Source organism: Rhincodon typus, chromosome 7, assembly GCF_021869965.1.
Source record: "Rhincodon typus isolate 14 chromosome 7, sRhiTyp1.1, whole genome shotgun sequence".
In the NCBI taxonomy this organism is placed as follows: Eukaryota; Metazoa; Chordata; class Chondrichthyes; order Orectolobiformes; family Rhincodontidae; genus Rhincodon; species Rhincodon typus.
In genome coordinates this window covers 4,756,642-4,783,461 of record NC_063338.1, presented here as the reverse complement: position 1 = coordinate 4,783,461, position 26,820 = coordinate 4,756,642, and the positions used below count along the sequence as shown (strand labels likewise).

The 26,820-nt window shown below is 42.7% G+C and overlaps 1 protein-coding gene across 5 annotated transcripts in view; it reads right to left on the bottom strand.

The window, feature by feature from the left end:
- Positions 1-225: 225 nt before the first annotated feature.
- Positions 226-26,820, bottom strand: part of LOC109921458 (islet cell autoantigen 1-like) — a 92,826-nt gene continuing 66,231 nt past the window's right edge. Inside the window, exons 11-14 of one of the 5 annotated variants that reach the window (XM_048598824.1) lie at positions 23,801-23,902; positions 5,627-5,866; positions 4,709-4,816; positions 226-3,576 (exon numbers count right to left, since the gene is read on the bottom strand). In XM_048598824.1, coding sequence (XP_048454781.1) covers positions 3,461-3,576; positions 4,709-4,816; positions 5,627-5,866; positions 23,801-23,902 — 566 coding nt within the window. In that variant the 3' untranslated portion in view covers positions 226-3,460. Of the gene's footprint in view, positions 3,577-4,708; positions 4,817-5,626; positions 5,867-23,800; positions 23,932-26,820 lie in introns of those variants that run through there. The other 4 variants (XM_048598825.1, XM_048598826.1, XM_048598827.1 and 1 more) reach the window with 4 other exon arrangements.

The window sequence follows — 26,820 nt, the reverse complement described above, 5'->3', positions numbered from 1 at the left end:
CCGCTATCGATGTTATGTTCCAGATGAAATTTAGACTTTATCTGGTAGTTTTAAAGGTGCTGATCTCTAGCAATGGAACCTAAATATCTGGAATTGATGGGGGTTTTAAAAAAAAACCTGACTAGGAACAGATGTCATAATGGTACTGGACAATTAAGATGTCATTGTGTCCCAATTGTTTTATGTACAAAGGTGCATTTAAAGAAGAAGGATAAAGCCATTAAATGTTGAGAAATGACTATTTTTAATAGAAGACTCAGTTTCCAGATAAGTATTGAATAGAAAATACAAACACTCAACCAGTGGAGAAACTCAAATCCTACATTTTCTTTATAGACTTTTTAAAGTTAGTGTTAAACATCTTCATAGATATTCTTTTTTTGTCAAGTTACAGTCCTCTGCTTGCAGCATGACCCTCACTAAAACAAGTTGACATCATCCATTTAACTGCACTTTCCACATGTGCAATTAGCATGATTGATATGGATTTCATTGGGTACAATGCTGGAGAAACTGCTGAAACTCTGTTATGGATGTTAATTATTACAAATGGGCTATGTGCGATTCTGTGCAGATCAACTGAATTATTGTGTAATTTTACACTATTTAAAACATTAAACACTAATGGTTTAAAAGTATCTATTTGGCAATTTTCTCACCCGGTGTTCTTCACCTGCCATCTGCTCAATTGATTATGGGCCACTGGGCAATGCCATTTCACTCCAGTCAATGAAATTCAGTCCAGCCTGGAGGGCTAGCAGGTTTCCCTTGTGGATGGGATAGGAGGGGTGGGTACATTGTAGCTGCACTGCTGTCTACCTCGCTGTAGGTTAATGAACAGCATGCAGGCTACAAACAAGATCAAACAAGAGTGAAAAACCAACCTGGTGATTTCACACAAGTAAAAGTCGGAAATGATGGAAACAGGCTGCTTTTCAAAATGAGTATTCCACAAGGATGCCAACTGTCACAAAAATAGTTGAAAATGGGCAGGTATTTCTGCACTAAAGAGCCTCAAAACGGAAACAAAAAACATTGAAAATAATAATGACTTAATGGTGGTAAATGAGATAGACTTAACGGCTGACAGCGATCAATAAATTACTCATGCTTCAGTTTACGATGTCAGATTTATTTTGTGAACTAGAGGTATTATTCTTCGTACATAGACTTTTCCCTTAGTCCTCCTCTGGTGAGATAAAGTTTAATAAAGGTCAGGCTCCCTCTTGTAACTCGCCTCAGTAGTCATTCCTCATATCAGCCAACTGCACGTGTCATGACCGTGGAGCAGTATTGATGTTCTCATATGCATGCTGTTTTGACTAGTAATTGAGGTTTCTGTGCAATCTATATGAATTGCATTTCATCCAATACGTCCTGTGCAGTTCTGTAACTGGCAGGCTATATAATGTTCTGGATCACATTACAGTTGCTGGAGAGTTGCAATCAAATGTACTGACTATTTTATACATGCACTTCTGTGATAAGAAAACAGTTAAACTCCGAGAACACAGCCAGACCAGACGTTATGGGGATTTACTGGACTGTGTGGCTCAATTTTAGATAAGAAATAGTCCAGGTTTGAATTCAGTGCTACTGTTGCACTGTTTGAAGTAAGGCTGTGTTCAATTCCAGTGTTTGACAAGGTAACAGGTTCTCCTTTATAGGCATGCTGTGCTCAAGAGTCCTCTTCATTATAAGAGAAATCTTTTCCAATTCAGTGGTTGTAACTTAGCAGAGTTTAAAAACTCTTTTCTCTGATGTTATTTCTTCATTTTCTCTACATGATCTAGAATTATTGCTTTTTGGACAGGAACCAATGTTTAATGTTTAAATAGTGATGTATTCTGTTCAAAACACAGCTTGTAGCATGCTACACCCTTCTCTGTTTATCTTTCTAAAATATTATAATATAGTGAATGACAGAGTGGACAGTGCCAAGAATCCAACACATCTCGGGGAGCCTGCAAATGCCATTCAGCACCTTTTGGTTTTTGCAACTTTTGAGCTAAGGCATCAATGAAGTGAGTTCCTGAATGATGAGTGAAAACAAAAACTGCTGACAGATGCAACCCAACCACTGGGTCAGGGCTGACAATTGCCACATTCCACTGAGGTGCTTGGCACTGCTCCATATCTCCCTTTCTCAAGGGCAAGACTACTTGACCAATTAACAACAATAATCCAATCAAGTTTTCCGCAGGCTTTTCCAGATAACCAGCCTGGGTTGTAGCAACCCTGGCTGCCACCTCACTAATCCAATGGCACTATGACAATCGTCTTGTTGAAATGTGCTCACTTCATTTCAGATTGTTTGTTTGTTTATTTTTCAAATCGGCACCAAGGAGGAATCATTTGAGCTTTCTAAGGCCACAGTTAAAGATGTAACTTTTAATTGCTATGAAGGCTTGGTTTTCTTTCTCCCAATACTCCCTAATTTCTTTAACCTCCTGTGTTTTCATAGTGCATCGTGTATGAGGAAAGGTTGCAGTCTCTATCCAGCATGACCTGGCCCATTCCATCAAACCACAGGCCCTCTTTAGAAGAAGGCACTTATTGCTGGACTTAATGGAAAGGAGGGATGACTTCCACTGCTAATCATATCAGTGATAAATATGGTCCTAGTGCCATAAGGGAAAACTTTGGCTAAAATGACAAACAGCAGGTAGTCCACCTTTCTGAAGTTAGTGTAATGTTTCAGATGCTACAGGTAATAGCAGCACAGTTCTCCCACCAGGAGTAAATGAATCACAGAGACAGACAGCTGCCTGTGTCTAGTAACAAACAATTTGGTCCAATCCAGTCAGCTTATAGACACCACTCAAAACACTTCTCAATCACATTTTTAAAACCAGTCTGACATTAAAAGGTAAGTAATTAAACTAAGAAATAGATATGAATCATTTCATTGTACAAAGAACACTTCTACATTTGTCCCTGACAATTTGTTTAAAAAAAGAAACTTTGTTGTAACTAATATGATGCTGCTGTAAAATAGCCCATTGCCAGATCACCATATTGATTGAACACATTCATTCTCAACTGATCCAGACATCGTGTGGTCCCTAACACAGCAAGCAGACTAGGAAAACTATTGTCAGGCAGTATAGCTTCTACATCAACTCTGTGGCCCTATCCCACAGCCTGTGATGTGCTAGTTAACATCTGCTTGGTACTATCTGTTAACAGGTAAATAATCAGCAACCAGATTACAGCAGCACACCCTGAAAGTGAAAAATTAAACAAGAACTCTGAATCATTAACACCACATCCCAGTAGCTTAGTGGTTCAGTATCATTCCATTGAACCAACCCCCATTGCAACTCTAAAATGCTGTAGCTTAAGAGATAGTAACCCAGTGTTTTAGTAAATATATACATTAAACAATATATATATTTGATAAAATTGCAGTAGTAAGACATTTGTGTATTATATAACTTAGTGTCTGTCTTGCCCAGCTTCAAGCATTAAGAAGGTCCTCAGCCGTACGACCAATAGCATCAGGATTAGATAGGGGATCCAGGTCTGCGAACAGATTGAACCAAGCTGATTTGTCCTGTGTGTTGCCCTTAGCAGCTGCAAGGAAGAGGAAAGACTTAGTTACAAACACTTCCAAGTAACAAAAGCTAATCTTGTATCTGTGTACAGCTTTACAAGTTGCTGACGTCAGAACACCATTCAGACTCCCTGGTTATGATATCAAAACAAGATCTCTGTTTCTCTGCACAGCTGCTGCCAGATCTGCTGGGGTTCTTCAGCATTTTATTTCATACAGCAGACAACTGGAACAGTAACTGAGGGGGCTGATTTGGCAACTGTGTTGTGCCAGCATAAACAAAGATTATTACAGTAAATGAGACCTAGTCACTTTCAAATGCCTGAAGTAGGTTTACACAAAAGTACATAATGTATGCAGACTTCCTACTTTCAAGGTGACCAATGGAAGTGCTGGAGCGTCGGTATTTACTGAGCTCAGGTGCCAGCGTGTCTCTTTTTGGTGTGATTCTGCCCACAAGGTCAAAGGTCAGAAATAAATGGATTTCACCAGTAAAACTACTCTGGCACAATGAGATTCTTCACTGTCTTCCTCTCTTCACTGTGGGGCACTGACTCATTTTGGTCTACAGTTCACAACTATTGCCTCTGAAGTGCTTAGGCTTGTCTCCGTGCAAGGGTATCTGGATTGGGAGTGCTGATGGTGTTCCTCTCAGGTGCTAAATCTAAACCTCTTCAATTGGAACCAGCCAAGTCTGGGACCCAAATGTGCCGCCTTGAACTTAAAAAGCTCAGTGTGGCAATGAATATGATGTGAAGGTGCCGGTGTTGGACTGAGGTGGACAAGGCCAGAAGTCACACGACACCAGGTTATAGCCCAACAGGTTTATTTGAAATCACAAGCTTTCAGAGCGCTGCTCCTTTGTCAGGACTCCCAATGCTTGTGATTTTAAATAAACCTGTTGGGCTATAACCTGGTGTCGTGTGACTTCTGAACTTGTCAATGACTTGCTGACGGTGTTAATCATTTCATGTATTGACATGACAATGGTCTACTATGCCAATGATGATTTTTTTTAATTTCACTGGAATCTAATTTATGTCAGAAAGAACAGTATTCCAAACAGCAATAATTCCAAAAGAAGATTGTTAACCCTGTCCATATGAATTACGAGGAAATATGAAGCATTCTATTTTGCTCTAGGTTACATACCTTTAGTTGGAACATTTGGTAGAGTCTGGTGGTTGGTTTCTGAAACCTTTGTCTCCGGGTGTGGGGCTAGAAGTGGTGCTGGCTGTTGTTTGGGTGCATCTGTCCAACCTCAAACAATAACAAAGCAGTATCAGAATAACACACTCAGATGCTGAACTAAAGGACTGATTGAGAGTTTGTGGTATATGGGCTGTGGAAGGGATATTCAGTCCTGCTTTCTATCCAGACTTTAGGGAGCATCCTTAGCCTGACATTTCCGATCTCCTTTCTTTCTTTCTTACCTGCTTTATTCTAATGGGCCAGAAGATATTCACATTGAAGACTGGGATTTCTCAGGCTAACAGAATTTACTGGACAGTGTCCATAACCACGATAATTGTGGAGGGTTGAGAGCCTTGGTTGACGTATCCCATCCTAGTGCACCATGCTTCCCACAAAAGAAATGGGAGCTCTCTTGGGGGCTTGCCTGGGAATTTTCTGGGCTGTTGCCAGACTGGGCATCAAGGAATATGTCTCCACAATGGGGCAATGGAGGCCATCACCTGCCTTTTGTTTTAACAAGTGCTTCACTCCAAATGTCCTCAGTAGAAACAGGAATGATCAGAAAATGCTGGTTTGCTTGTGTCACACTTGAACTGATTACAGGAGAATGCTTTCTCTCGGGGGCTGGGTATGACTGGAAAAGAGATCACTGCGTTTGTTAGATAGAGGTGGGTTTACTGACTATGTTGTATCATTACAGAGATCTGTGAGCAGCATTTTAGTGCATTATATCAGTTAGGGAAGGTTTGTAATCGTGGGGTTTGTAGGAAAGGACAAGGGGATGGGATATTGTGGAAATTATGCTTTTGAAACTGCAGCTCTATGGGACAAAAGATAGAATTTGAAGAGCAGTGAGGATGAAGAAATATGACTCACCAATGAAAGATCCTGTTGGGTCATGGCTGAGCTCGAAGAGCTGAGATGGCAGGAAACCAGTTGGTGTGTCTGTTGGTTTGGGTTCGACCATTCCAGTCACAGGTTCAGAGCTTCCAAATGTACTCGGCCAGTTGTGGCTGAAGTTACTGGGTTGAGGGTTTAACAGGTCATTCAAAAAGGCTAATTCGTGTTTCTCCAGACTGTCGCTTTCTAACATATCAGGCAGTAGATCCTTTGGCACTGAAACACAAAAGGAGACTAGCGGTGATAACAAGCTGAATGATCTGAGCACTCAGGGCATGCACCCAGTGGGAACTTGCCACTATCAGTGCATGTTGAATGACAATATAGCCAGCATGAAGATGACACATAAGAAAAACAGAAGCAGAGGTGGCAGTATTATGGAAACCATATTCATTAACTGCTGCAATCAGGTGGAAAGCCTTTACTTCTAAAGGGAAATAAGTAACCATTGGAATAGTCCAAGAATATGTAATGAGGCAAATTAATCAAAGATGGTGTGTATGTAACTAAACCAGGATGGTTCAAGTCCATCGACTCATCCAAATGTTGAAATCCCTCTTGGATTTCCCCTGCTGATTTCTGTAACTTACCCCAGTACTTTCTGAGACTTCTTGTGGACTCTAATTCAGGCCTACCCTTGCTACACTTTTGGTAATTGTACCTTCCACATCCTAAACTCTGGGAGCTCATCCTGGAACATCTCCCCCTTTTTCTCGTACTGTAATACTATCCTTTAGGGTTTCACCTTTGCAATCAAGCTTCTTATCCCCTAACCTTAAGTATATCTTCTTTGCCTCAATGTCAAACCTTTTGTACGACTATGTTCCCAAGAAGCTCCATGGAACGTTAATGTTTTGTTGCTGTAGAGACCAAAAAAAAAGACACTTGGCGTTCATCTATGGGATGTGGGCATCCGTGACATTTATTGGCCGTCCCACTTGCCTTTCAGAATATGCTGCCTCCTTGAACTAGTGCAATTCACAAAGTTAGAGAGAGTTCCAGAATTTTGACTCAGCAGTGATGAATGTGAGATTCTCTTCAGAACAGGACTGCATATGGCATGCAGGGGTGGTGTGCTCATGTTTCTGCTGTTTTTGTTCCTCCAGGTGCCAACAGTCACAAGTTTGGAAGGTGGTGCCAAAGAAGCCTTGGCAAGGTGCCACAGTGCATCTTAAATTTGTACACGTTTACAGACAGGGTGCACTAATAATGGAGGTTGTCAATGTTTAAGATGATGGATAGATTATTAGTTGCCTATGTTCTTTTGATCTCAGAACAAGAACGAGACACGGGTAGCACAAAAGGGAACAGGCTTCAGTCAGAGACTTTGGGTACAATGAAGCCAAGGAAGTAGAGGAATAAGCTTTAATTATTGTCATGCACTAGAGCTATGCACTGAGTAGAAGACGGTGGGATAGGGTGAATGGTAATGGGGTGATGAACAAATAGAACACATTATATTTGACCTAGTTCAATTCATTGAAATCATTAATCAATTAAGAGAATGGATGTTATCTAGACCAGCCATAGACCTCTAGTTGTTATTTGATAAGAATCAACATACGTGATTACTGACAAAAATAAGAGTGCACAGAACTGGAGATAGCCTGCTGAGTTGAGTCAATAATTGGTTGCTGTAGGTGGAACACAATACAAGTGAATGACTTCCCAGGAATCTGTCTTAGGCCTCAATATTTTGCCATATTAACGAAGGATTTGAACAAAGGAAGATGAAGGTGTATATCCAGGACAGTTGTTGATCTTTTGAAGAAGATACAGCTGTAGCTCGGTTAGTTCTACTCAATCCTCAGAGTCAGAAGGTTATCCTTTCAAGCTCCATTCCATGCTTTGGATACAGACACTAAGCTGACATTTGCTCCTCTGCAGTATTGAGCAAAGTGAGTGTTAAAGACTGATCCCAGTGTCCTGGTTAACATTTATGTGTCAAACATCACAAAACAAATTATCTGGTGATTATCACCTTATTATCTATGTGGGAGTTTGTGGTGTTCAAACCAGTTACCATCACTCCTAAATTACAATAGTTCCTACACCATTGTAATTAGTGGGAAGATGTTTTCCTGAAGTTCCGAAGGGCCTGTGCTGTATTGTTCTTTGTACTTTGTTCACTATTATAAGGAATAGGAGCAGGTATGGGCCATTCAGCCTCACAAACCTGACCCACCAGTTTATACAATCATGGCTGATCTCATCTTGGCCTCAATTCTTCTTTCATGCAAGCTTTTAATAGATTCAACACCCAGATGTTTTACAATCTATCTGAGATAACAAGGTGTAGAGCTGGATGAACACAGCAGGCCAAGCAGCATCAGAGGAGCAGGAAGGCTGACGTTTCGGGCCTAGACCCTTCTTCAGAAATCTATCTACTCCTTTTTCAACATTTCTATTGATTTAGCCTCCATAACTCTGAGTAGAATTCCAGACATTCACTAGCCTCTGGGCAAAGTAATTCCTTGTTTCTCAGTTTTAAATGAATGTCACCTTACTCTATAACTATGTCTCTAGTGCCTCACTATCACCCTCTACAGTTGTAACAAGACTTCCTTATTTTTAAACTCTGACCCCCTTTGCAAAAAAGGCCAAAATTTAACTTGCCTTCTTAATTACTTGCTGCACCTGCATGCTAATGTTTGATGTGTTCATCCATTCAAATAAGATCCCTCTGTGCTCTACCTGGAGTGTCTGTCCATTTAAATAATAATCTGCCTTTTGACTCTTCCTACAAAAGTGCATGACCTCACTCTTTCCTACCTTAAACTCTATCAGCTAAATTTTTGTGCACTCAACCTAACTATAGGCCCCTGCAGACTTCTTATGTCCTCGTCACAAGATGTTCGCTCAACTATTGTTGAATCATCAGCAAATTTGGATACATAACCAGAAATTGCTGGAAAATCTCGACAGGTCTGGCAGTATTTGTGGAGGGAAATCAGGGTTAACATTTCGGGTCCAGTGACAGTTCTGAAGAGGAGTCATTGGACCGAAACATTAACTCTCATTTCTCTGCACAGGTGCTGCCAGACCTGCTGAGGTTTTCCAGCAATTTTTGCTTTTATTTCAGATTTCCAGCATCTGCGGTTCTTTTGCTTTTCTGGATACACCACTCTGCCCTCTCCTCCAAGTCATTAATATAGACAGTAGATAATTGAGGCACGAGGCACGAGGACTGATCCTTGTGGCTTTCCACCTGTAAAATGCCCATTAATCCTGGCTCAGCCAATCCTCCATCCATGCTAAAACACTGCCCTCAATACTGTGAGCTCTGTCTTGTGCCTACCTTTTACATGGCACCTTATTGAATGCCTACTGAAAATCCAAATACACTACATCAACTGTTCCTCTTTATCAACTTGCTTGCCATTTCTTCAAAGAACTTTAGCAAATTTGTCAAATATGATATCCCTTTCACCAAACCATGTTAACTATATTTGATTGATTACCTTGAATTTGTCTTATTATTTCTTCCTTAAGAAAGGCCTCCAGCTTTATTCCCCCTAACAGCTGTTTGTTCTTTGAGACTATAGGCCAGTTAACCAAAGAAAATTACAGCACAGGAACAAGCCCTTCAGCCCTCCAAGCCTGCACCGACATGCTGCTTGTCACAACCAAAACCCCCCTACCCTTCCGGGGACTGTATCCCTCTATTCCCATCCTATTCATGTATTTGTCAAGATGCCCTTTAAAAGTCACTATCATATCTGCTTCCAACAGCTCCCCCGGCAGCAAGTTCCAGGCACCCACCACCCTCTCTGTAAAACAAAAATCTGCCTTGAACATCACCTTTAAATTGTGCCTCACACCTTAAATCTATGCTCCCTAGTAACTGATTCTTCCACCCCTGGGAAAAAGCGTCTGACTGTCCACTCTGTCCAAGCCCTTCATAACCTTGTAGACCTCTATCAGGTTGCCCCTCGATCTCTGTCATTCCAGTGAGAACAACCCAAGTTTCTCCAACCTCTCCTCATAGCTAATGCCCTCCATACCAGGCAACATCCTGGTAAATCTTTTCTGTACCCTTGCCAAAGCCACCACATCCTTCTAGTAGTATGGTGACCAGAATTGAACACAATATTCCAAAGGTTCTATAACTAAGGTTCCATAAAGCTGCAACATTACCTGCCAATTTTTATACTCAATGTCTTCAGCCGATGAACACAAGCATGCTGTATGCCTTGTTGACTACTTTCTCCATCTGCATTGCCACTTTCAGTGACCTCTGTACCTGTACACCCAGATCCCTCTGCCTGTCAGTACTCTTAAGGGTTCTGCCATTTACTGTATACTTTCCGTCTGGATTAGACCTTCCGAAATGCATTACCTCATACTTTTCCGGATTAAACTCCATCTGCCATCACTCTGCCCAAGTCACCAAATGATCTATATCCTGCTGTATCCTCTGACAGTCCTCATCACTATCCGCAATTCCACCAATCTTTGTGTCATCCGCAAACTTACTAATCAAACCAGTTACATTTTCCTCCAAATCATTTATATATATATTACAAATAGCAAAGGTCCCAAACACTGATCCCTAAGGAACACTGCCAGTCACACCCCTTCATTCAGAAACACACTCTTCCACTGCTACCCTCTATCTTCTATGACCGAGCCAGTTTTTATCCATCTTGCAAGCTCACCTCTGACCCCATGCAACTTTACCTTTTGAAGTCCACGTAGACAACATCCACTGCCCTATGCCCATCGATCATCTTCATCACTTCCTCAAAAAACTCAATCAAGTTAGTGAGACACAGCCTCCCTTTCACAAAACCATGTCGCCTCTTGCTAATATGCCCACTTATTTCCAAGTGGGAGTAAATCCTGTATCAAAGAATCCTCTCCAATAATTTCCCTACCACTGATGTAAGGCTCACTGGCCTGTAATTAGCTGGATAATCCCTGCCACTCTTCTTCAACAAAGGAACAACACTTGCAATTCTCCAATTCTCTGGGACCTCCCCTGTAGCCAGTGAGGATACAAAGATTTCTCTCAAGGCCCCAGCAATTTCCTCCCTTGCCTCTCTCAGTATTCTGGAGGTGTATCCCATCAGGCCCTGGGGACTTGTCTACCTTAATGTTTTTCAAGACCCCCAATACATCCTCCCTTTTAATCTCAACATGACCCAAACTATCTACATACCTTTCCCCAGACTCATCATCCACCAAGTCCTCTATGGTGAATACTGACGCAAAGTACTCATTTAATACCTTGCCCATCTCCTCTGGCTCCACACATAAATTCCCTTCCCTGTCCTTGAGTGGGCCAACCCTCTCCCTGGCTACCCTCTTGCTGTTTATATATGTATAAAAAGCCTAGGGATTTTCCTTAATCCCGTTGGCTAATGACTTTTCATGACCCCTTTTAGCCCTCCTGACTCCTTGCTTAAGTTTCTTTTGACTTTCCTTGTATTGCATCCTTGCTTCATGTGTTCCCAGCTTCCTAGCCTTGCTTCCCTTTTCTTTTTGACTAGGCTCACAATATCTCGTTATCCAAGGTCCCCTGAACTTGCCATGCTTACCCTTCATCCTGACAGGAATGTGCCGGTCCGGAGTTCCCAGCATCTTGCACTTGAAAGCCTCCCATGTACCAGGTGTTGATTTGCCCTGAAACATCTGCCTCCAAACTACATTCTTCAGTTCCAGCCTAATATTGTTGTAATTATCCTTCTCCCAATTTAGCACTTTCACCTGACAACTGCACTTGCCTTTATCCATCAGTACCTTAAAGCTTAATGAATTGTGATCACACTGTTCCCAAGCTACTCCCCTACTGAGACACTGACCACCTGGCCAAGCTCATTTCCCAATACTATGGCCCCCTTCCTAGTTGGACTATCAACATACGGTTTCAAGAAGCCCTCCTGGATGCTCCTTACAAACTCTCTAGTTCCCTTTCAGTCAATTCACCTTTGCTTTGGTTCCCTGACCAAAGCAAACTCTCCTGCCTTTCTATCTCCATCCCTTCTTGAACAGAAGCATCACATTGGAAAATCACTAATCTGCTGGAACACTCCTGGAATCCAGAGAGTTCTGGAATATTTTGACCAATAGCTCCACTACCTCTGTAGCCACATCCTTTAAAACCCTTGGGCGCAGGCCATTAGGTCCTGGTGACTTATCAAATACTCTGTCCCTTGAGATATAGGTTGCTAGAAGATCTTTCCTCCCATTCCTTATGTTATCTTTGGGGTTTTTGTAATGTTCTCCACTGTGAGGACTGATGCAAACTATTGGTTTAAATTATCTGCTATTTCCCTGTTCCCTATTATTTGTCCCCATTTGCATCTTCCATTGTCCCACATTCACTTTGGTGACTCTCTTTTTACAAACCCAGAGAAGCTCTTGCTGTTTGTTTTTATATTTTCTGCCAATTTACTTGCAATTTTCTCCCATTTTTATTTTAGTCATCTGTTGCTGGTTCCTCAAGCATTCCCAATCCCGTGGCCTACCACTAGTTTTTGCCACGTCATATGCCTTAGTTTTTGACTAGAGACTCTCCCGGACCCCCTTTGTTAACCATGGGTGGTTCATCCTTCTCATCAAGTCCTTCTTTTTGACTGGAATCAGTGTAAATATCTGCCACTGCTTTTCCACTGACTTTCTCATTTGTCTATTTTCCCAGCTCACTTTAGACACACTTCATATCTCTGTATCTACCCTTACTTAAATTGAGGACAATGATTTGAGACCCGAGTTGCTCTCCCTCAAACTGAACTTGAAATTCTACCATTTTGTGATCACTACATCAATACGCCCCCAGAAGATCCTTAACTGCACGATCTCTTGTTGCACATTACTAGATCTAAACTAGCCTGTTTCCAGGTAAGCTGGGCAACTTAAGAAGCAATTTGTGATGCAATCTACAAATTCATCTTCCATGTTACCCTTGCCCATCTGATTTGTCCAGTCAACATACAGATTAAATTCACCCATTATAGTGCTTTTCTTGCATGCCTCCATTATTTCCTAATTTATATTTTGTCCTGCAGCGTAGCAGCTCATCAGGGGCCTATAGACAAATCCCACATGTGACTTTTTCCCTTGCCATTCTTATTTCTACCCACACAGATTCCATATCACAATTTATCGCATTGTTATCACTACCATACTGATAGAACCTTCATTAACAAAGCTACCCCACCTCTTACTCCTTTTTGCCTATTCTTCATAAACGTCGAATACTCATATCTCAAGGTCTCAATCTTGGTCATCCTATACTACAACTCTGTAACGGCTACTAAGTCACATTTGTTTATTTCTATTTGTGTTGTCACCTCATCTATCTTGTTATTGCTTATTCTGGTTCTAATTTCTGCTGCAGTCTTCTGCATGTATTTTCTACCCCTTCCTGTCACATTTTAATCCTGATCTTGATTGTCTGTTCATTACCCTGCACCTCTGTTCTCTCCTGATTTTTAAAACTTCCTTTCAATTGAATTGAATTGAATTACTTGGAGGGGAGAGTCCGAGTGAGGTAAATGAGTGTATTCCAGAGGGAGAAAGTGTGGCTCATCCTATACTGCTGCAGTGAACTTTGCAAAGTAATTAGTGTTACTTAATCATCTTTCTTTTCTCTAATTTAATTGTGAATTTTGCTGTAGCTTCACTGCTCAAAGTGATCATTCCTCCTGGAAAGGAGCATGATGGTTAGTTAAATGACAATAATCAGGCCAGTGACTAATTGCTTTCCGAAGTTCACTGGTGGAATCAGTTTAAGATGATCCACTAACATGTTCTCACAGTAAGGATAAGTAGTCAAGAGAGTTCAGCAATGCACATACCCTGAGAACAATTACTGCTTTAAATAAATTGGGGATCGATAATCTGTACAGTCTACGATTACAGGACCTTATGATGCTAGACAGTAATACACCCAACAGTCCGAGATGGCTTTAAAGGTAGGACCAGAGGTAACCTTGCAGAATAGGGAATCTGGTCAGCCAGCAGCAGAAGCTAACCAATGAATGGCAATGAAGGGCCTTTTCTGATGAAGGGTCTAGGCCCGAAACGTCAGCCTCTCTGCTCCTATGATGCTGCTTGGCCTGCTGTGTTCATCCAGCCCTGCACCTTGTTGTCAATGGCAATTAAGTGCCCACTTTGGGGCAGACTGGGGATGTCACTGGGATTTTACTGGACCTGACAGGATCTCTTCCTGAACTGATACCTAGCAAATGGCTGGAGGTGGTCTTCAAGCACACATTGGGTGGTAGCAGCTGTGCCTCCTCTTCCCAACCCTCAGACATACCAATTTCCTGCCCTTCAGAGACTAAAATGGCAAGGTTCCATTTATTATGTTTCAAACCAAAGCTTTTGAGTGAGTGACAGTCTACTGCTGTGGAGTCAGGCGCATTATTTATTTTGTGCAGGAGAGGGGGACAGAAGCAGAGATGCAGGAGGGCACAAGTGGGAGGGAAGTAGAAACCAATAGAGTTATAATTTCTTTGTTAGGTCCGATTGCCGGTTATGGCATCTCATTCCAAAGCCTGTCCATCATCTACAAGGCATAAGGAAGGAGTGTGATGGAATACTGTCCCCTTACTTGGATGGCTGCAGCTCCAAAAACACTCAAGAACCTTGACACCATCCAGGACAAAGCAGCCTGCTTGATTGGCACATCCACAAACATCTATGTTCAGTAGTAGCAGTGTGTGCTACCTAAAAGATGCACTGCAGAAATTCATCAAAGATCCTTAAATAGCACCTTCCAAACCCATGACCACTTCCATCAAGCACAGCAGATACATGGGAACACCATCAATTGCAAGTTTCCCTCCAAACTGCTCACCACCCTGACTTGGAAATATATTGCTGTTCCTTCAGCATCACTGTGTCAAAATCCTGGCATTCCCTCCCTAAGGGCATTGTGGGAAAAGCTACAGCACACGGACTGCAGCAGTTCAAGAAAGCAGCTCAGCACCACCACCTCAAGGGTAGCTAGGAATGGGCAATAAATGCTGGCCAGCCAACGATGCCCACATCTCATGAATGAATTAAAAATAGTGATCGTGCCCAACAGTAATGTCAACAGATGGTGGACTATAACGAGGGGGGAGCTGGAGAAAAAAGCAATTGCAGCCATGTGCCCAGCAGGAAACAGCCTTAGACTATGGCTGCTTCCAACCACATGAGACTGCATGTACGTTTGGTATACTTACCTTCACTGGTCAGAACAGTGAGTGTAGGAGTTGGGATATCATGTTGCGGTTGTACAGGACATTAGTGAGGCCACTTTTAGAATACTGCATACAATTCTGATTGCTCTTCTACAAGAATAATGTTAAACTTGAGAGGGTGCAGAAAAGATTGACAAGGATGTTGCCGGGATTGAAAGGCTTAAGTTACACAGAGAAGCTGCATAGGCTGAGGGATGACCTTACATAGGTTTATAAAATTGTGAGGAGTGTGGATAGGGTGAATGGCTGAAGGCCTTTTCCCTAGAGTGGAGGAGTCCAAAACTAGAGGGTTTAAGGTGAGAGGGGAAAGATTTAAAAAGGACTGGAGAGTAACTTTTTCACACAGAGGGTGGTGCGTGTATGGAATGAGCTGCCAGAAGAAGTGGTGGAGGCTGGTACAATTACAATATTTAAAAGGCACGTGGATGTGTCTTTGAATAGGAACGATTTGCAGGGATATGGGCCAAATGCTGGCAAATGGGACTACGTCAGATTGGGATGTCTGGTCAGTGCAGACAAGCTAGATCGAAGGGTCTGTTCTGGGCTCTATAACCCTACTGCTTGGCAGGAACTGGGGCTCAAAAGGACTGCTTCCTGGCTCGTATGGCTCAGCCATTTGGGGCTCACACATTTAGTCATCAAAGAGACAGAGAATATTTCCTGTGACAAGCAAATTATTCAGTCAATCCAATCCTGCTCACTTAAACCACAACAGGAACATAAGGAATACGAGTAGACAACCATTCTGCCTAAGAAGACTGCTCTACCATTCAATACTATTACGGCTGATCTTGGGCTTCAACTCTACTATCCTACCATCTCCCCATCTCCCTTGATTCCCCAAGAGACCAACACGTTTTCTATCCCCACCCTAAATATATTAAGTAATGAAGAATTCACAACTTTGTGTGGGAGAAAGTTCACAATCTTCAGAACATAAATGATCAGCCCCTTTTTAAAAAAAAATTCACAGCCACTTGTTGACACGGCCAGCATTTATTGCCTGTCCTAACTGCCTATAGGGCACATGTAGGCCAGAATCATAGAATTCCTACAGTATGGAAACAGGCCATTCAGCCCAACAAGTCCATACAGACCTCCGAAGAGCATCCCACCCGGACCCACCTCTCTACCCTATCCCTGTAACCCTGCACTTCCCATGGCTAACCTGCACATCCCTCACACCATGGGTAATTTAGCATGGCCAATGCACCTAAACTGCACATCTTTGGGCTTTGGGAGAAAACCGGAGCACCCAGAGGAATCCCATGCAGTCATGGGGAGAATGTGCAAACTCTACACACAGTTACCTGAGGCTAGAATTGAACCCGGGACTCTGGTGCTGTGAGGCAGCAGTGCTAACTGCTGAGCCACCCTGCCGACCTGGTCAAGGCAACAGTTTCCTTCCCTGAAGAACATTTATTATCATTACATAGAATTCCAGATTTTTACTGGATTCAAATTTCAACATCTGCCGTGGTGGGATTTGAACCTGAATCCTCAGAACTTTACCTGGCTCACTGGATTAATTGTCTAGCCATAATACCACCAGGCCACTACTAAATTCTTATCTCAAGTTTCAAATACCCCAAATAGGGAAACAATCTCCCAGCATCTACCGTATCAAAACCCTTCAGAATTCAGAAAAAAAGAGAGAATCTGTAGGTTATTTTGTCCCTAGTTCTCTTAATTAGGGAAAATACAATTGATTATTTCACCTAACGGTGCTTCAGGATTTGGAGTAATACAAATATGACAAGCGAATACCTGTGCGTTCCAGTCCCAACTTTCTTTCCCCATGTCTCTTCAACTTTATTTCATAGATACCTATTCACTAAATTTGCCAAATTCTCAGCCAGTCAGATTGAAGGTTTCCAAATGCCTGCAACCTAACAGTAAATATAAGGCAGGGAAGGGGGAATACTGGCTTGAGGTGAAAGAGAGCAACAACTGATTTGGCAAAAAACTCATCTCCAGACGGCTTAACCCCTGGAACCACAGAAAAATTACATCACAGGAAGAGGTCATTCAGGTCATCCTGTCTGTGCTGGCTGAATAACATTCTAATTCAACTTACCAGCCGCTGGTCCGTAGTCTTGCAGGTTCCAGCTCTTCAGGTACAGATCCAGGGTACTTTTAAATGAGTCAAGGGTTTCCACCTCAACCCCCCAAACTAGGCAGTGGATTCCAGACCCCAACCACTCTCCGGATGAAAAGGCTTCTCCTCATGTCCCCTCTAATCCTTCAATTTTACATTCTCAGGATATCTGAAAGCCTGTTGTTTAGCAACTTCTGTGTGATCGTTTTTAAGTTGTGTAAATTATTGGTAGAAGCTTCTCAGTAATAATCACTGCCTTCTGATTTCAAGCACTGTGTTCAATTGTGTCATAATTTCTTTGTGAAAGGAAATGACTTGAAGCACTAAATTAAAATATACAGACACTAATAGAATTCTTGATGCATTAGAAAATATTGGGAAATTGTCTGACTGCTGCAGGTATAGATCAAGCTTTCTCCTTTCAATGGTACATGCACAAGCTGTGGTGTCCTAGATTTTACCTAATGAACAGACAGCCACTGTAAAACATCAAATTATTGATGAACCTGAAACTCCAAAACGACAGCATGTCACTTTAAAATAATTTACTTAATTAACCATCCACTGGTGGGATTCCCATTGACCCAGTAGGACCAGTGCCTTTGGATTTCATAGGCTCTATTTGATCATTGAGGCACAAGCTTATCCCTTTCATAGCCATTGTTATGCCACAGGTTGCATGTTGAACCTTTAAAACAAAACAGTACAGGTAACAGTACAAAGCGGTGTTTGCTAATGCTGTTGGGAGAGTTTAAACTAGAAAGGCAGGGGATTGGAACTTGAGCAAGAAGACAGAAGAGGGAGAAACAAGCATAGAAAAAAAGGACAGAAAGGCAAAAAGCAAATATGGCAGGCAGACAATAAAAAAACAAGGGTGAGAAAAAGCTAATACGATGAATTAGATTAAAAAGACAAGTCTAATAGCTATGTGTCTTAATGCACGGAGAATTCATACTAAGGATAGGTGAAACAGCACTGCGTGTAGATAAACTGTTATGATTTATTTGCAAATACAGCGACATGGCTGCAGGGTTACGGAGAATGGGAACTGAACATCCAGAGATATTCATTATTTTGGAAGGACAGACAAAAAGGGAAAACAGGTGAAGTAGCATTATTAGTAAAGTTGTAAAATCAATGCAGTAGTGAGGAATGATAATAAGAAAATAACACTGTGGAATCTGTAACAGTGGAGATAAGATACACCAGGGGGCAAAAAATGTTGTTGTGGGTTGTTTAAACTCATGCTGTACTTGCCTGGGAGTTTGATCAGGACAGTGTGGAGGGAGCTTTACATTCATAGACATGGTAGATGGAATTTAATCCAGACAAACATTAGGTGATGCATTTTGAGAGGTCAAATGCATGAGGAAAGTATACAGTAAATACTCTAACCATGAGGAGCATTGCTGTACAGAGGGATGTTTGCATCCAACTCTATAGCTTCCCAAAAGCAGCAACAAGTGGGTAACATGGTAAAGATGCTTGACTTCATCGGTTGTGGCATTGAGTTGGCAAGTCATGTTGCAGCTGTATAAGAATTTAGCAAGGCCACATGAATTATCATGTACAGTTCTGATCCCCACACTAGGATGGAGGCGAAGGCTTTGGAGAGGATGCAAAAGAGGTTTACCAGGATGTTGCCTGGATTGGAGTGTAATAGTTATAAGAAAAGGTTGGACAAACTTGGATTGTTTTCACTCGAGCGTTGGAGGCTGAGGGGTGACCTGATAGAGTATTTAAAATTATGAGAGGCATGGATAGGGTGGATAATCGGTATCTTTTTCCCAGGGTAGAAATGTCAAATATTAAGGGGTACTGGTTTAAGTTGAGGGGGGGAGAGTTTAATGGAAATGTGCGAGCAAAGTTTTTTGTACAGAGGCTGGTAGGTGCCTGAACCACAGTGTCATGGGAGGTGATTGAAGCAGATACGATAGCCAAGTTTAAGAGGCATTTGGACGGATAGATGAACAGGCACAGAGTAGAGGCATATCGACCACGTGCAAGCATATGGGATTAGTTTAGAAGGGCATCATGGACAGGACAGGCCTGGTGAGCCAAAGGGCCTGTTTCTGTGCTGCACTTTCTATGTTCTACGTTCTTAAACAAGTCACCCTAAACCCGTGTCCTCTAGTAGCTGACCGCTCTAGCGGGGTAAACAGGAATTCTCTGTTCCCTGTATCCTTATTAATGTATTTGAACACCTCAATTATGTCACCCTTCAACCTCCTCTGTTCTGAGGAAAATAACCTTGGCCTATCTAATCTTTACTTAGAGCTGCAATTTGAAAGCCCTGGCAACATTTTTGTTTGTTTGTCAGGGAATGGACACAGCTTGGGGGCAATCACGATTTTAAGCAGGTGACCAACAAGATGTGTTAACCTACGCTGTCATTGATATCAACCTTTCAGCTTTCTGTGTCACATTATGTTCAGTAACTCAACATTGGAAGGCGTGAAAATTATTCTCATCCTTTTATTCAAATCCTTTCATGGCCTCACTTATGCCCACCTACGTAACCTTTGTTAGCCTTACAACCTCTGAGATCTCCACACCTCTGCTTGCTAACCCAGCCATTCTCCATTTGTGACTGTGCCTTCTATCTGAAACCATTCTTGAACCAAGCTTTGGTCAGCTTCCATCTGTGGCTATATCTAGTTTTTAACTTCCTGATATTCCTGAGAAGTATCTTGGTATATTTAACTGCATTAAAGATGCTATGTAAAGGGATGTTCTCGGTTAACAGTCCAAGTGACTTACATACTGGCACTCATTCATTCCGAGGAAGTAAATGGAACCCCAGTAATGCCACCAAAATTAGAACCTTCCAACAAGTGGGAATTACTCAACACAACTATCCGTCCCAGTAATTTACAGCAAGAAATGCCAAGTAAGCATGTCAGGCTACTGTTAACATTTTTGATTACCCTGCTCAATTAATGTGATAATGTAATGTAATGTAATAATGTGGAGATGCTGGTGTTGGATTGGGGTAGACCCTTGTCATGCGACTCATACCTATCATGTTATTGCGGCCATTTGGTTTATCTCCTGCACCATCTTATTTTAATTTAGTGTAATTATCTCTCTGCCTCAATTAATCAGATCATAGGTCATCCCTTCACTTGCTATTTAACTGTTGGCACTTTACTCACACCATTTGACACTTTTGATCAGGTGCAAAGACTTGCCATTCAGCCTGTCAACACTGCACTCACACTATTTGTACCATCTTTTGACGCTCTTAATTACCTGGAATTATCTTGCAATGATCTCTCCGCTTGTACATTCTGTGCCTGTGCGCATCCCTCCACTTCACCCGATGAAGGAGCAGCACTTTGAAAGCTTGTGGCTTCAAATAAACCTGTTGGATTATAGCCTGGTATTGTGTGACTTCTGACATTATTTTTAAAGATTTGATTTCTGGGGATTTGGATATTTATTGCTCTTACAATGGAGACACTTAGAAGTCAAGCACAAAGTGTGGGACTTGGGATCACACGTAGAAAAGCCCAGGAGATCTGCCAAGTCCTTCCCCTTAAGAACACATGTGAACAGGCTATATGTTGTCGGTAACTTGGTTGTTTTTTGGTACCAACCCAAAAATTACCAGATTTAATGATTCATTTCACAAATTGCTATGCAGGGATTATAAACTTCGAAGTTCTGGGCTGCAGATCAAATTCTATGGCTACCACACCTCAGAAGGAGCTCAGTAAACAATTTCTAATCAGTTTGGATTGACAATTGCAAATTAACATGCATGCCACGCTCATGCCAGGCAATGACCACAACAAACAAAAGAGAATCTAACCATTGCCCTTTGACATTCAGTGGCCTTACCATTACTGAATCCCCAACTATCAACTATCTAAGCGTTACCATTGACTGGAAACTGAACTGGACTAGCTATGTAAATACTATGTCTATAAAAGAAGGTCAGAAACTAGGAATTTTTCAATGATTGCAAAACGATTTTGCAGGACATTGGTTATGCCACTTTTGGAACACTGCATTCAATTCTGGTCTCCCTGCTGAAGGAAGGATGTTGTGAAACTTCAAGCAGGTGGGGAGGGTTCAGAAAAGATTTACAAGCATGTTACCAGGGTTGGAGGGTTGAGAGGCTGAATAGGCTGACGCTGTTTTCTCTAAAGTGTTGGAGGCTGAGGGGTGACCTTATAGAAGTTTGTAAAATCATGAGGGGCATGGATAGGGTGAATAGCCAAGGTCTTTTCCTCAGGGTAGGGGAGTCCAAAATTAGAGGGCATAGATTTAAGGTGAGGGGGAAAGATTTAAAAGAGACTAAGGGGCAACCTTTTCATGCAGAGTGTGGTGCATGTATGAAATGAACTGCCAGAGGAAGTGGTGGAGGATGCTACAATTAAACTCATTTACAAGGCATCTGGATGGGTACATGAATAGGAAGGGTTTAGAGAGATATGGGCCAAACGCTGGCAAATGGGACTAGATTTATTTAGAATACTGGTCAGCATGGACTAGTTGGACCGAAGGGTCTGTTTCCATGCTGTACAGCTCTATGACTCTGTGATTAACTCACCTCCTGACTCCTCAAAGCCCGTCCACCATCTGCAAGGCACAAGTCAGGAGTATGATGGAATATACCCCATATGCTTGGATGGTGCAGCTCCAACAATACTTAGGAAGGTTGACACCATTCAGGACCTAACAGCCCACTTGATTGGCACCATATACACCATATTCAATACTCACTCTCTCCACACAGTAGCAGCAGTGTCTACCATCTATGAGATGCATTGTGATAGTGGCATTTTGGTCTACCTTGAGCACATGGATGGCAGCGGTTCAAGAAGGCAGCTCATCACCACCTTCTCAAGGACAACTAGGGACAGGCAATAAATGCTGACCCAGCCAGTGACGCACACGTACCACGAATTAATAATAAATATTCAAGCTTCAGCAATCGGTCAGCTAGTAGCTAGTGTAGGGAGACACACACATTGGTCTAAGAGTTTCTCACACATAACCATTTTCAAAAAACAGACAGAAAACAAAAGACTTGCACTTATAAAATGCTGTTTATGCCCTCATAATGTTCTAATGTATTTTTCAGGCAATGCAGTACTTTTTAAATGCAGTGACCTTTAGTTTGTAGGCAACAGAACAACCGATTTGCATCCAGCAAGACCACACAGACACGAGTGACATGAATGAATGGTGTGTTTGTGCTGTTTGGATGAGGGACCAATTTTGGTCAGGTCATCAGCTTTACATTTCCTGCAATGTACTATATGGTGCTACATTGCATTCACAGCAGAGAAACAAGCTGCTTGGGTCCAAAAGGTCCAGCCAATGTTTCGGTTCCACACGATTCTCCTCTCCACCTACTTCAGCAACATGTCTTTCTACTTATTACTCCTTTCTGTATTGGTTCGCTTCCCCTATATTTATTGCCTCAACACCTCCCTGTGATTAGAATGCACACTGCAACCACTCTCTTGGGGAAGATGCTCCTCCTGAATTTTCTAGTAGATTCATTAGTACCTTGCATTTATAGCTCTAGTATTATCCCCCCTCCTATGGGGGTGTAGAGATATGTCACTGGATTAGTAATCCAGCACCATAGACAAATGTTCTGGGGAAACGGGTTCAAATCCCACCATGTCACTGAAGATCTGGAATTACTGTAGCTAGTCTAATGGCGACGATGCAATCATTGTTGATTGTTGGAAAAATCAATCTGGTTCACTGATTTCCTTTAGAGAAAGAAATTTGCCATCTTTACTTAATCTGGAGAGCTGGGCTGAGAGGTGGCAAATGGAGTTTAATGCGGAAAAGTGTGAGGTGATTCACTTTGGAAGGAATAACAGGAATACAGAGTACTGGGCTAATGGTAAGATTCTTGGTAGTGTGGATGAGCAGAAAGATCTCGGTGTCCATGTGCATAGATCACTGAAAGTTGCCACCCAGGTTGATAGCGTGGTTAAGAAGGTGTACAGTATGTTAGGTTTTATTGGTAGAAGGATTGAGTTTCGGAGCCATGAGGTCATGTTGCAGCTGTACGAAACTCTGGCGCGGCCGCACTTGGAGGATTGTGTACAGTTCTGGTCACCGCATTATAGGAAGGATGTGGAAACATTGGAAAGGGTGCAGAGGAGATTTATCAGGATGTTGCCTGGTATGGAGGGAAGGTCTTATGAGGAAAGGCTGAGGGTCTTGAGGCTGTTTTCGTTAGAGAGAAGAAGGTTAAGAGGTGACTTGATAGAGACATACAAGATGATCAGAGGATTAGATAGAGTGGACAGTGGGAGCCTTTTTCCTCGGATGGTGATGGCTAGCACGAGGGGACATAGCTTTAAATTGAGGGGTGATAGATATAGGACAGATGTCAGAGGTAGGTTCTTTACTCAGAGAGTAGTAAGGGCGTGGAATGCCCTGCCTGCAAAAATAGTAGACTCGCCCACTCTAAGGGCATTTAAATGGTCATTGGATAAACATATGGATGATAATGGAATAGTTTAGTTTAGATGGGCTTCAGATTGGTTTCACAGGTCGGCGCAACATCGAGGGCCGAAGGTCCTGTACTGCGCTGTAATGTTCTATGTTCTATGTTCTATGGCTTCCATGTGACTCCAGACCCACAATAACAGGGCTCACTCTTTTAACTATCCTCCAGCAATTAAGAATGGACAAAGAATGTTGGCCCAGCCAGTGCTATCCTCATCCCATGGATAAATTGAAAATAATCAGCCTGTCACTACATGTTGATAGCCACATGAAATACGACTGCCAAAACCAGTTTTGTTTGATTGTTCAAGCTTCGGATAACAGATCTCACCAACACCAAAGTAAAGGTAAGCATGCACATTTTTTTTTTACCCATCTCATAGAGCTGCTGTGTGATGCTAGATGGTTCCAGTTCTGCAGCTAACTGTGTATCATCCTGGTTGGAAGCATTCACTGGTACTTCACTCTCATCCCCTGTTAGTGTGGAGCAGCACAAAATGAAGCTATAAGACAAACATTTCAGGACGAAACAATAAACAACTGACAAAAACAAACGTACATTCCCCCTGCAACCCCACAATACAAGGCCATTCTTGCATCAACTTCATTCCACAATCAGCAGGGTTGTGAATGCTGCTGCCTCTCTCTTTGCATTGAAGTGATGCAGAACTGCTCAGCCTTGCTAAGAAACCAATTTTGATTGGGAAATTAACCTATAGGCTGTGGATGCACAAAGAACATTGATACACAAATATGATCCACCAAAGTGCAGTACAGTACACTGAGACTTGAGTGAGGCCTGAAGCATAGCCCTGTTGGTGCTCAATACTCTGAATGTGCTGTCATTACTGTCTAATCCCTTAAAACACTTCATGAAACATCAGCATTGCTAAGTCATCTATAATAGTGACAGCTTCTCTCTAAAACAATACAATCTTACTGCTGTAGGACATATTGGCAACTCCTCTGCAACATAAGAACACTGCTGTCTCAAAAGATACCCATTTGGCAAAGCTGATCCAGTACTGATGGTACTGATTACAAGGTGCTTTCCCATTCTGTTGCAATGTCAATTTAATGCAGTATGCTGCTGATTCTGTGCTTTGCTGAGTACTAAGTTACAGATCAGATTTCAATCCTATTCAATGGTGCAGCAACAGCAACAGGTAGAAATCTAGATAGAGAAGTCATCCAGGGATACCCCTGAATAACCCTAAGCAGCAAACAGCAAGTGGATCAGGCTCACCTAGGATTGCCCTACAGCCGAATAACCTGCTGATATACAATGTCAAAACTCAACTCAAAGAAACACTCTTGCTGCACTGGTCTCAGTGTCGGAGATGGAACTGGAGGGGCAGATTAAGAGAAAGGAGTGGAGGGGAAGATTAAAAGATGGAACAGGAGGGGCAGCCCTTCAGGGGAGGAAATCTGCCATCCTCACCTGGTCTAGCCTACATGTGATTCCAGACCCACAGCAATGTGGTTGACTCTCAACTGTCCCCTGAAATGGCCTGGCAAGCCACTCAGTTGTATCAACTGCTACAAAGTCTCAAGAAAAAAATGAAACTGGATTGATCACCAGCTACAATAACTGCAGAAACAGCCATGTTGACTCCGCAAAGTCCTCTTCGCTAACATCTGGAGTCTAGTGCCAAAATTGCGAAAAGTGTCTCACAGACTAGTCAAGCAACAGCTTGACAGAGTCACACTCACAGATTCATACCTTAGAGACAATGTGTGAGACACCACCATCTCCATCCCTGGATATGTCCTGTTCCCACCAGCAGGACAGACTCAGCAGGGGTGAGAGCACAGTCCTATACAGTCAGGAGGGAGTTTCCCTGGGAGTCCTCACCATTGAGTTTGGATCCCATGAAGTGTCATGGCTTTAGATTAAACATGGGCAAGGAAACCTCCTACTGATTACCACGTACCGTCCTCCCTCGGCCGATGAATCAGTACTCCTCCACGTTGAGTAGCTCGGCAGTAGCACTACTGATTGAGCTGATCGGTCTTAAAGGGCATAACTACGAGAATGGGCTGTGGCATATGGTGAGGAATAAACATAATTGATCTCATCCTTACCAATTTTCTGGGTGCAGACACATCCATCCATAGCAGTATCAGCAACAGCGACCACGGTACAGTCACTGTGGCGACGAAGTTCTGCCTTCACATTGAAAATACTCTCCATCGTGTTGTATGGCACTATCATTGTGCTAAATAGGACAGACTTCGTACAGACCTAGCATCTCAAGACTGGGCATCCATGAGGCGCTGCGGGTCATCAACAGCAGGAGAACTGTACTCCAGCAGAATCTGTAACCTCATGGCCTGGCATATCCCTCACTCAAGCATTACCTTCAAGACAGAAGATCAACCCTGGTTCAATGAAGAGTGCAGGAGGACATGACAGGAGCAGAACGGCACATACCTAAAAATGAGGTGCCAACCTAATGAAGATACAAAGCAGGACTACTTACACGCCAAACAGCATAAGCAGCATACAGATTGAGTTAAACAATCTGGGATCCTGTCACATCTAGTCATGAATGGTGGTGGACAATTAAACAACTCACTGGAGGAGGAGGTGGCTCCACAAACATCCCCATCGTCAACGATGGAAGAGCCTAGCACATCAGTACAAAAGCTAAGGCTGAAGCATTTGCAGCATTCTTCACTCAGAAGTGTCAAGTGGATGATCCATCCCCATCTTTACCATGGTCCCCAGTGTCACAGATGCCAGTTGTCAACCAATTTGACTCACTCCATGTGATATCAAGAAACAGTTGGAAGCACTGGATACTGCAAAGGCTACGGACCCTGACAACATTGAATTGAAATGAATTAGTTTTACTGTCATGTACACTCAAATGAGTGCAGTGAAAAGTTTGCAATGTCACTGTTTATGGCACTATCTTAGGTACAAGATACCTAGGTACAGATATGTAAGTATTTGGTACAAAATTGAAAGAATAATAAATAAAGTCCAGCATAAGAATAAAAAGGAAAAAAAAGTACTCGATTCACAGTACTTTCACCCCAGTCCATGCCAGCACCTAGCCTCCAGACCATGCCGGGCTTCAAAACTCGAGGCTTCGCATCCAGTCTGCAAGGGACTCGCCTCCCGCACCAGCCTCCAGTCCGGGACTCACCTCCCGCACCAGCCTCCAGTCGGGACTCGCATCCCCACTACAGCCTCCAGTCCGGGACTCGCCTCCCCACTACAGCCTCCAGTCCGGGACTCGCCTTCCCACTACAGCCTTCAGTCCGGGACTCGCCTCAAGCCCGGGACTCGCCGCCCCACTACAGCCTCCAGTCAGGGACTCGCCTCCTGCTACAGCTTCCAGTCCGGGACTCGCCTCCCCACTACAGCCTCCAGTCCGGGACTC